This window comes from Poecilia reticulata, linkage group LG6 (assembly GCF_000633615.1).
Source record: "Poecilia reticulata strain Guanapo linkage group LG6, Guppy_female_1.0+MT, whole genome shotgun sequence".
Classification (NCBI taxonomy): Eukaryota; Metazoa; Chordata; class Actinopteri; order Cyprinodontiformes; family Poeciliidae; genus Poecilia; species Poecilia reticulata.
In genome coordinates, this window is record NC_024336.1 from 13,083,704 (window position 1) to 13,095,745 (window position 12,042).

Sequence of the window (12,042 nt, forward strand, 5' to 3'; positions counted from 1 at the left end):
GGAACGTTTTGCCTGCCTGTCTGTGTGGATCAGAGTTATCAGTTTTCCTACTGGCCATCTCACAGGGAAATATTGATTAGTTTGGATCAATGAGGGGAATTATTGTTTTAGAACAGTTCTGCAACACAATAGAAGTGCTAGTTAGTCTGTTGTCTCATGTGCCTCATATTAATACTTCTTAATTGCTCTTTTCTTTTAATTTTTTTTCCACTTGAGGCTAGGTCTAATGGTTTAAAATGTATTCTCCAAACACGGACAATCAATTTAAGCTATAGCACAGCTCAGTCTAGATGCTATTTGTCAGGTGATTGGTAAAGAGTTTCTGCATGTATGGAAGTTGTACAGTGGAGTACCTCTGCATATGTTTTCTGTGGGATTGGATATGAGAATGTCTCACCTTTGAAAAAGTATAGTGCTGTGGCTTATCCTCATTTTTATATAGCAGAATCTTGTTTCCATGGGTACCAAATCGTTGAGCTCCAAGGATGTGAAGCAATTAGTGGGGCTTGATGAATGTGTCTGTTTACCACTGCCTGATAGAGCCAAGGCCAGGTGGGAGTGTTCTCCGTGCCTCCGTGTCTACGATTGTGCGTGCGTTCATATTTGTTACACATGCACAGACGCTTTAATTGTATGAATCATTTTCAGGTCGCAACTTCTTGCTTTTGTTTCCCAGTTTAACACTAGGGTGAAGAACACAGCCTGCTTCGACCATCTGGTTCAGGCCAACGTGAGGAACAAGAAGCTGCTGAAAGATGCTGTGCAGAACATCACAGCCAAAGGGATTACAAATTACACTAAAGGCTTCGAGTTTGCGTTTGAACAGCTTTATTCGGTGAGTAAGACATGTTTTCTTGTCTGACTTCAGTCCGTATGGGGAACACAGGACCTGATTTAAGTTTTGAATGAACGTTGCCTCTTTTGTCTTCATTGTTTAGCAGCTTCAAATTGTTGTCTTTACTGCCATCTGCTGGTTGAAAGTAGTGCTTCAGTTTTAGTGTTTGGGCATGGACAGACAAATTGTGTTTCAAAGGAAGGACTGCAGGAGTTATCCAAATGATTGTCCGGAGTGCAGGCTTACACCTTGTGATTGTCTAACGACGGTCGTCCCCTGATGTTTCTGCTAATCTCAAAATAAATCATATTGGTTCAAAACAAATCATATCACCAAACTTTGATACAGAAAGTGCTGCTTTCTTTCATTTAAAAAAAAAATTAAAACATTTTGAAGATGGCTTGAAATACCAATTTAAAGTGCTACTTGATAAGTATGCAAGCCAGAGGGTAAGACAGTATGAGCAGATGTTTATTTTCAAGGAGAAGAATGAAAGTGTCTCAACTTAATAGTCCTTGTCTGTTTTTGTTTTGAATAGACTAATGTGAGCAGAGCAAACTGCAACAAGATCATCATGCTGTTTACTGATGGAGGAGAGGAACGAGCTCAGTCCATACTGGAAAAATACAACGCGGACAAAAAGGTACTTGTGGATTCATGTTTTGGGGGCGGGAGGTTTATTTGCACTATGACCCAAATGCTGGTTGAGAGGTAGACGGCAGGTGGAGGAAAAAAAAATAACAGTTTAATTTATTAAAACTAAGTCAAATATACTGCAAAGGGTTAAGTCACAGCAAAAGGCCTGAGCACCAAGAATGACAAAGTGATACTTCAGAAGCTCAAAGAGAACAATGACAGCATTTTCACATGATAATAAATTGCGCATTTTTATTTGATTCAATTTGCAAACATTTGGGCATTCACGGAAACATTTACACATTTCCAGAAACTCGATCATGTCATGAAAATCTTTTTGGTCACATCCAGATCCTTCAGTGGTAAAGCAGCCTCAGTCCATCATGGTATCCCCACCATGTTTGACTGTGGGTATGAATTTATTTTACTGAAATCGTGTTAGTTTTAAACCAGATGCACACTTTCTGGGAAGTGTGCATCTTTTCTTCCATCAGTCTCTAAATCATTTCCCAAAGGTATTTCATGAGATGGATCGTCGTGTTCCTTTTAACTGCGGCTTTCGCCTTGGAATGCTCCCACAATGCTATAAATACCTTTTCTTTCTTGTTGTTTTATCATGTATACAGACTTCAACTGGGAAAAGTTAACTGGTGGTGGTGCTATTAAATGTTGTTCTAGATCTTTTTATGACCCATTTTGTGCTGCTCTTGGAGAAATTTTGGTAGATCAGCCACTCCTGGGGAGGTTTGCCACTTTTCCATGTTTTTCCCATTTGTGGATGAGGGCTTTCATTGTGGTTCATCGTGCCTTAGAAATGGCTTTTTAACCCTTTCCAGACTGATAAATATCAGTTACTTTGCTGCTCATCTGCCTTTGAATTTCTTTAAATCAAGGTATGATGTGTTTCTTTAGAGGTCTTTCAGCCTACTCCATTTTATATGGATCCTATTTAAATTTCTTACTAGAGGTAATTAGTCCTGTGAGTGACTCCTAAAACTGAATCACAAATGTGGTGAGTCACAGCTAATTTATGCTTTACTTTTTTTTCACATATGGCAGGTTAGTTTAGGTAGCTTAAATGAAATTGTCACTTGAAAAACTGTTTGCCATCCATACCTGATATTATTATTATTTTTTTTATATAATGAATCTCTATAAACAGATGTTGTAGACAGCATAATAAAAAAGCTGAAACATAATTATTTTGCAAGAGGATACATAGCTTTTTTAGACTCTGATAAGGAATTGTCTTTTGTTTTCAGAAACAAAATACTTATTTCTGGGGGGGTTTGCATTTCCGTAAAGCACCGTGAAATATAATATTCTTTAAAAAGCTCTACCATCAAAAATAAAGAGCATTTTAAACATGTTTAAATATATTCCACAGTGGTGATCATCTTTATTTTCGTGATCTAAAAGTTATTTACATAAATCCTGGTTTCTAAAACTCTGATGTGTCCTTTGTTTTAAGAAACAAAACACTTAATGTCTCGTTCACTTTGGGAAGTGACAAAGGAAGCATGAATTCTCATTACTTTAACCAGCTGAACATTTGAGCAGTTCTCTTACTGGCTCAAGGTCATTTCACTTGGACACAAATAATTAAAATAAATAAAATAAAAGTATTCTAAGTATTCTTCCACTGAGACCTGCCTGCAAAACAAGTAAATATTGAAAATGATAAAAGAGGGCTACAGAATATGATGTGATGCTACCCATACAGAAGGGCAAAATAAAACAGTTCGTGTAAAATAAAAGCATAGAAATATATAAATAGTTGTGGCAATCTGAACTTTGTGACATTATCCTGCAAGAAGTAGCTATCAGAAGATTGAGTTCAATTCAATAAATGTTTATTCATTCCAAAGGGACAATTAAAAAGGTGCAGAGAGCAGCAGCAGTGTATACAAACACAGACATATATCCCTCATAAGAAAAACAACTTTCAGTGTAATAAGCAGGTGGGTACCATGTGGTCATAAAGGGATGGGCATGGTCAACAATAATGCTCAGGCATGATGTGACATTTAAATGATGTCTGACTGCTTCAAGACAAGACAGTATGCTCCAAAGTATCATAGCACCAGCAACAGTCTGAACAGCTGAAACAAGTTAGGATGGATCGATGTTGTTTACTTTGACATTGTTTACTCCAAATTCTAAATCTAACATGATTATGTCCAAATTAAATGGAAAATCATTTGACCAGGTAACATCTTTCAATTTGTTTTTATCAGTTTTTGGTGAGCGTGTATGAATTTTTGCTTCAGTTTCATCTTATTGACTGGCAGGAGTGGTCCCCGGGTTTTTATCTGCAGTAGTTTCCCATCTTCTTTGAGGCTCAGTATGGTGTTTGTTCAGAGATGGTGTTCTTCATGCCTTTGTTGCAACAAATGCATATTGAGCTTCTATTACTTTTCAGTCAACTTGAACCAGTCTCTAAAATCTCCCTTTTATTCCCAATTCCGATGCTCAATTTGAACGTATGCAAGTGGTCTTATCCCCAAATGCACTGAGTTGTTGCAGTGTGACTGGCTTACTCACCATTTAAAGAAAGGTGTAAGTTGTCATTGAGTATGCAGTGTATTTAGTAAAAGTGTCTCTCAAATCTATTGAGGTGTCAATATTCTTTTTAACATTATTTTCTAGGTCAGAATCTTCACCTTTTCAGTTGGACAACACAACTATGATAAAGGACCCATCCAGTGGATGGCTTGCTCCAACAAAGGTATCACACATTGATTTCAATTATTTCTCCTCTACAGAAAGAGCATAGTAAACATTTACATTGGTCAAAAGGAGAAACCTTTGTGTCATAAGTTATTAATACTTCATTAAAACAACATAATGAAATGCAAGATTATCAGGATCAAATTAGAAATAAGGAAACTCATTTGTAAGTTCAAGTTTTATAGGGGAATAAGAAAAGAACTGTATCACACATTGGCAAAAAAAAAMCCCCACACATTTAGACAGTATTTTGCCATTCCCCCTTTGTATTTTTTCATTAAATTTGAAAGTGTGATCATTTACCCAGGTTACTTTTACGAGATTCCTTCCATTGGAGCCATCAGAATAAACACACAGGTGATGTCAGAACATTTTATAGTCTCTTTAAGTGTTTGAGGAATGCATGCCATTTATGAAAGAATGGGGGAAAACATTTTTTGTTGTATGTTAAATTCAGGAATATCTAGATGTCTTGGGAAGGCCCATGGTTCTAGCAGACAAACAGGCCAAACAAGTCCAGTGGACTAATGTCTATCTTGATGCTCTGGTAGGACATGACTTTTTTTTCTGTTCCTTGACAATTAGCGAAACATATTTTACTATGAAAATATATAACAGTGCTCTCTCCTGATTCTGCACCAGGAACTAGGTCTGGTCATTACTGGAACACTGCCTGTTTTCAACAGAACAAAGACTGTTGATGACAGGAACGGAGAGGTAACGTAAATACATGGATTCATGGTGTTTGAAGTTAACCTGATAAAAACAACTCCTCAATTTTCCAACCCTGTCTTTTTCCACTGAAGCATCAAAATCAGTTGATTTTGGGCGTAATGGCGATTGATGTATCTCTCAACGACATCAAGAAACTCACACCACGCTTCACAGTAAGTGTAATTCATCCACATGAGAAAAAAGCATTTACTCCATAAAAGTCTTCTGGCTAGCTAGAATGTCCAAAATGGGCTTTCTTTCCCTCTGGAGGAAATATGTGATAAAACAAAATTTTGCTGACTGTCCATACAAAACCATTAACAAAACAAGGTATGCAGTTAATAATAAATTTTCTTTGTTCCAACTTACACTGGTGCTTTGGGACCAGTAAATCCTTCCTACAAGTTTTTAATAATCCATTAACTGCCATTATCCCATACATCCATCATGTTTAGAGTCAGTACTCTGAAGTCTATCCCAGCAAACATGAGTTGAGAGGCAGAGTATACTCTGAGTAGGATGTCAGTCCATCACTGAGTCAATACAGCAAAACTATAATATAACACTGAGTCCTTCTCATGGACATTTGTGATTCACAAAACAAAGACCTCAATAGAGATTGTAGCCTGAAATATGTATATACTGTATATATATATATATATATATATATTTTTTTTTTTTTTTTTTTTTTTTTTTTCTGAAATGACAATGCTACACATCATTGCACCATGATGCCACCCCTCTTTTGCCATGAATAACAGCATAAATGTGGGTTTTAAGGACTTTACTTTTTTATCTAGTTATCAATGAGAATGCCACTCCAATTTTGTTATGTTCTACAAACATAATGACAAAAAAAAAAAAAAACGTATGTCTTATGTCTTTGAGACCAAAAAAGAATTAATAATAACCTTATGTTTCTCTTCTTTGTTCATCTTTACAACAGATTGGTCCTAATGGATACTACTTTGCTATTGATCCCAACGGATATGTTCTTCTGCATCCCAATCTCCAGCCAAAGGTATGGCATCTACATTTCCATATCCTACTGAATTCTAAAATATTCTGGCTCTTCCACACAGCTTCACTGTAACATATTGTTAGAAGATATTATGTAGCCCAGCAGATGGCGAAGGTTTTTTTTTTTCATGTTTTTTCATCTATTGGCAACAGATCAATCTTCATAAACAGAATTTATTCCCCAGCTAGAATATAACTGGATGTGATCAGGCCTTAGATGATGGCTGGGAGGTCACTTTTGCCATATTGGATTTCATAGATTTGGAGACCTGGCAGTGGACTGGCATACATGTTTAGAAATAAGAGATAAAACTAAACTAAGTGGTAATTCAAGGTAATTTTTTCTGGATCTCTAACTAAATTTGTCTTGCTGCTTTTTTCATATTCCTTTAAAATGTTCTAGTTGTTCACATAGTTGTATGTATATTTTTTAAATGCTTATTATTTAACTAGAAAGCAAACATACAATATGCAGTAAGCTAATGAAATTCTACTCAACATTAAAATGTTGAGGCCTCTAAGGCCCTGAGTTTTCTCACAATTTGTCAGATAAATGCAACTGGACTTTCAGCCACTGGCACACATTAAGATACGACCCCGTAAAAATTAGCCTTGACCCCACCAGAGTTTCCAGCTTTCTTTTCAACAAATCCCTTTGCAGCTCACTACCTCCAGCCTCAGGCATGCTCGCACTGACAGGTTGTATAAGGGCCATGTGTTGCCCAGAGCTTTAAACTGGCCTGCTCTGCTCCACGGATCTGACACTGCAGACCACACACACTTCAAGCCAAGCAGCTATGGTTCTAATTATTTTATTTCTTAGCTTAATGCATCTATGGGTGTGGTAATTTTTAGGCTGTCAGTTTGCATTAGTATATACCTGCAACTTGTGGTAACAGAAAATAAAATAAATAAATATATACATATATAAACATATAAAAGTCATTTTAGACTTTTACAATCATTGCTCAAGACTGGCCTATGACATGTAAACAAGGAAAAATAAGAATGTGAAGTTATAAGGGAACTTTCACAATGAGTACAAGTATGTATACCTTGGTCATTACCAATCATAGCCCTGCTCCACATATACTTAAACATAGAGGTTCATCACTGTACATCTTTTTACAATTTTCTTTCTAGAAAAGGATTCGTAACAGGAAGCTCAGAGTCAATAATAAGTATGCTGTAACATTTCATGAGGTGAGAGAAAGTAGTTGCACTATAGACTGCTGAAGTAGTTTCATGGTCTTTAGAAAGACTGTTTTGCAGTCCCATAGATTGAGCAGCAGTTGCTTTAGCGAACCACCATGTTGAATATGGTGATTTAATTTACATGTGATGTGTTTTGTAATCCTATATGAACAATCCCAATTTAAATAGATCATTCAGATTGATGTGATTTTGATTTGGTTACGGTGAAAGGAATTCTTTGTAAGAATCTTGGGTTGTTTTGGTGTTTTGTTTATGCCATTCTAATTTGATAATTGTTTATTCTTTAGTTTCTTTTTTTATTAGATCAGTCCTGTTTCTGATTTACTTTAATTCAGTCCTTTCATAATGATTCTAGTTTATGTGTTTCTAATTATTATTCTACTTATTATTATTTGTTACTCTACTTTAACTGTGCTTCTTAAGTACAGTTATTCTTTATTTCCAAGTCCCCTGTGTACTCTCCCTTGCCCCCTGTGCCTCTTTCTCTCTCTCCCCTCACACCTGCAGCCTATTTCTAATCACCCTTCTGTTTCTTGTTCAGTAATCAACCTTCCCACCATAAATACACTCATTCTCAGTTTCTTCTTTCTGGTTCATCCTGTCTAATCAGGCTACTTCCCCGTTTGAGTCCATGTTCTCGTGTCTCCTTGCTTGTTTTTACCCCCTATGAATGTATTGTTTTTGTTCTGCTCCCTGTGGTCTTTGAAATCTTTTTTTTTCGTCATTTTTGGGTCGTTGAACATGCTTCACCCGCAAACTGCTGCTGCCTTGTGCATTTGGATCCACCTACATTGCCATTGAGTTGGGACACTTGCACCTCAGAAATTGTGGACATGTCCAGCAAGTCTGTCAATGCTTGACTTAGCTGTAGATAATCATAAGACAGAAACACAGGGCTGACAAACAATAGTTTTGTGTTTAGAAATGAAGCGATATTGTCAATGCCTTTGTCACGCAGAGACGATTCATCATATTTTTTGTAGCTCTATAGAGGTTTCCCTCTTACTTCTCATTTATTACATTTCTTGTGGCGTGTGGCCAACACGCCACAAGATTTAGAAGTTCAAATAGTCATGGCATTGTTTCAGAAGTGTGATTATTTGTCAGTATTGGCAAATGGGTTCAGGTTTCCGATCATATTACTCCACCGAGCAATGTGACCTTACTTTGTAATAAGGCTCCATCAGAGTGATCTCATTCTGATGTTGCGTTCAGGCAAGCTTATTTCCCATTAGCCCTAAGGCAGATACATTGTCTCACTGAATAAGTCAAACAGCAGATCGAGGAATACTGATTGTGACCTTGAGGCCTGTTTAACATCGTAATATGAAAATGTCATCCAAACCTCCTGCGTCRCTGCTGTGTTTTTACTGTGTTTTTGCTTTCATCTCACTCTCCGGCTCACATCACCACGTTTCTCGCTGACATACAGCGGTTTCTCTCATGTTCTCTCTCTTTTCCTTTTTCTTCATAATTATTATTTAAGCCATTTTTCCCAATTTTTGCTCATTCTACCTGTTTATATTTGTATTTTATTTTAATTTTCTTTCCCAGCTATATTTATTTATGACGTATATCATTTTGCAGTTGTTGAATCTCTTGATTTGTTTAATCTATCTTTTCTTACTTTCCACGTTGAGATTCTTCATCTTCATCATCGTCTTTTGGTGCATTATTTTGGTTATCATCACATGTAAGAAACTTACTTTATTTTTTTTGTAGATAAACACTTGGTAAAGGTTTTTTTTTATTGTCCTTTTTGTCTGTCATTGACCTTTATAATAATCCATATAATGTAAGAATCTATTTCTTACCATTGAAACCATAAAAACACACATAAAAAACTGTTTAATGTAACAATCTTAGCATATTTACCATTTTTGGAGTGAAAATACTGTGGAATATAGGCTGGTATCAGGTTTCACATACTGCTTTTTTATAGAGAAGAACTAGATTACTGCTACTATTTTATATCACTATAAAGTCACTCAGACATATAGGGTTTTTAAGAGGGAACCTTAATAGAGTTCAGTGTCACTTTGTATCAAGTCTAATTTATGTCTGTGTTCGAAATTACGACAAAATACTGCCATATGGTGCATGCCCTATGTTTTTGGGGTTCTGGATTTGGTTTGGTGTTGGGGGAAATAATTGACATTCACTCTGCAGAAGAATCTGGTACACACAACTATAATCTGTGTTATGAATACTTGAATAAAAACCAATGATTTCTTGTTACCTGAAACGTTTGAAATCTGTGATACTTTAGGTCACAGTTTTTCTTAAGAGTATGCTTGTCACCGTGTTGATTTAAGGAAAAAAAACAGTAAATGGCCCGTTACTAAGTTTTGAAAAATAGTGAAATATAGCTAGAGCTTTTGAAATATCTTTGCTGTGGTAAGAGGCTGACGACCAAAGTTTGCAATGTTACTTTAGAAAAACTGAAAGTTAAAGATTTATTTGTTTTCTGTTAATCTTCTGTTATTAGACTGATTTGTATGTGGCTGCCTGAAACTTCATCATGTTTCAGTTCAAACTATTATCTCTTCTACAGAATCCTAAATTTCAGGAGCCTGTGACCTTGGACTTTCTTGATGCTGAGCTGGAAAATGACATAAAAGTGGAGGTAGTGTGTCCAGATTAATAAATCACAACTGCTCGGGAAGATCTAGACAGCTAAATACCTGCATAATATAAAAAACTGTCTTAAAATATACGTTCAAATATACCAGCTATACTGTCTCTTTTTCACTTTTCACTTGACCACTTCAGATTTCTATTTCACAGATAAGAAGAATGATGATTGATGGAGAAATAGGAGAAAGTACTATTGATACGTTGGTTAAAACTCAAGATGAGGTAAGAGGTAATGGTGGAAATGCTTAGTTTTAAAAGTCTTCATGAAATATTTGTTGTTTTTTTATACGATCTGTAAATGCACAGCTCACATTGCAGTTGTATGTTCTGTACTACTGCAAACAGCAGTTTACTACAGATGGCTTATTGCTCCTCATGTGGGAATCCTCATTTTATTGTAAGGCAGCCGCAATGCTATTGAACAGTTTTTTTTTTTTTCATCACAATACTCCTACAACAGGTAACAAATCTGTAATAAGATGTTTCCCCACAAACTGTGGAATTTCAATAAATAGTTCTCTGCTTCTCCAATGCAGTCTTCACAACTTTGATCGGCTTTTCAGAAATGGGTGATTTCTAGCAATGTGTTGCACACTGTCGAGCACTCCATGCATGCACACAAAATCCAAATACTGTGTTAATCATTGATCACTGCGAGCTGACCACACCTTCATCCTAACCCTAATCGTCTCTAAATACAATGCCAGGGCTTCTATTTAATAGTATTGGAAATGCATCTTGTAGCTTAATGGCAGATTGAAAAATCCTCCAGCAGAATCTGTCTCAGTTTACTACTGAATATTGTCATTAGTGCAGTGAGTCGTAATCTCTGGCAGCAAGTTTATCTTCAAGCATCTACACTCACGGAAAGGTGAACACAAGAAAATAAACCAAGCGAAAACAAGTCACAAAGGGTAGCCATCAAGGGCAGATTCAAATTCTCCTGAAATCTCAAAGCATGGTCAGAAAAAAATTAGTGCAGAGATATGTTCCTTTTTATATCTGTCTTCTGATTTTTTTGAGACATCCAGTTATTCATTCGTCTGGAAAAAAGGTTAGCACCTCTGAGTACTGTACCATACCAGCTGTAAAATATCATGATTGATTCCATGTGTAAGGGTTACTTAACAGCCAAGAGAGCTGATTTAGAAATCTTCCAAAGAACACTGCTAAAAAATATATTATGAAAATGTCCTTCAACTACATTTGCACAATTTGCTGATTATCAATTTTTTATTCCTCTGTGGAAAAACCTGTAATCTGTTTTTGAAACGAGGTGAAGAAGAGGCTCGGGACTATAACATCAACAGTTGATGTCAATCAATCAACAACACAAAAATTTACCAGAGATGTGCCGAGTTGTGAACTAACTACAATAAAAAGTAAAAACAAAGTAGGGTGTTGGCCAAATGACTCACTGTTTGATAGCAGCTAAAATGGCCTCACTGCTGTTGCTTTAGAAAATGTGTAACACAGGCTGCTCTGCTAATTACCAGGCAAACAGCAGCACATCGCTGAAGTTTATTTGGTGATTAGCTATCTTTAATAAACTTTTTCAATCAGAAAATAAGCTTCCACCTCTCTAGAATTCGTTCAAAAACTGCATCTTATCCAGTGTGGGCGAGACAAGTGAAGAGCTGACAAACCTCCAAAAATAAAAATTTTCTGCTTCAAATTCTCTTCTGTGGTGGGTCTTCTTTAGTAATACTGCAACACTTCTAGTACGAATTTAGAGTGTTATTAATTCAACATTTATCAATTAAAATCAAGTTTATTTAATCAAGGGCTAGACATGAAACAATGTTATGTTTGAAACAAAGCAACATTTGTTTTGTACATAGATTTTCTAGCCACAGGCTAATTTCACATTTAGCCTTCATTGCACTTCAGGACGTTTTTGTTGTTGTAACTTTCTAATGAATAAAACACTTATCAACATTTTTTGAGGAATTATAGATATCCATGTTTTTGGATGAAAAATCTTGTCCTATGGGTTCATTGATTCATTTTTTCCATTGTTTGAAATGATAAATTACTTATAGTGAACTGGTATGTGTATTCTTTTGGCAGCGATATATAGACAGAGGGGTAAGAACCTACACATGGGCTCCAGTCAATGGAACAGACTACAGGTGAGACAAATGATGAAGTTGATGAAGAATCCTGTTTAACAACGCAGGGATTCACCTCCTGTTTGTATTATCCCACCAATGAGTTAGTTTACACTTGATTATTTTACACACGCAGACACATAT

General features: G+C 36.1%; 1 protein-coding gene across 4 annotated transcripts in view; it reads left to right on the forward strand.

Moving 5' to 3' along the window:
• The window catches only part of LOC103465999 (voltage-dependent calcium channel subunit alpha-2/delta-1), a 70,463-nt gene that overhangs the window by 38,300 nt on the left and 20,121 nt on the right, over nt 1-12,042 (forward strand). For 3 of the 4 annotated variants that reach the window (XM_008411258.2, XM_017305430.1, XM_017305431.1), the window contains 12 exons: nt 677-835; nt 1,374-1,478; nt 4,121-4,199; nt 4,509-4,558; nt 4,659-4,748; nt 4,844-4,918; nt 5,008-5,088; nt 5,862-5,936; nt 7,079-7,138; nt 9,720-9,776; nt 9,938-10,009; nt 11,858-11,919. In XM_008411258.2, the coding sequence (XP_008409480.1) occupies nt 677-835; nt 1,374-1,478; nt 4,121-4,199; nt 4,509-4,558; nt 4,659-4,748; nt 4,844-4,918; nt 5,008-5,088; nt 5,862-5,936; nt 7,079-7,138; nt 9,720-9,776; nt 9,938-10,009; nt 11,858-11,919 (965 nt within the window). Of the gene's footprint in view, nt 1-676; nt 836-1,373; nt 1,479-4,120; nt 4,200-4,508; nt 4,559-4,658; nt 4,749-4,843; nt 4,919-5,007; nt 5,089-5,861; nt 5,937-7,078; nt 7,139-9,704; nt 9,777-9,937; nt 10,010-11,857; nt 11,920-12,042 lie in introns of all 4 variants that reach the window. The other variant, XM_008411259.2, reaches the window with a different exon arrangement.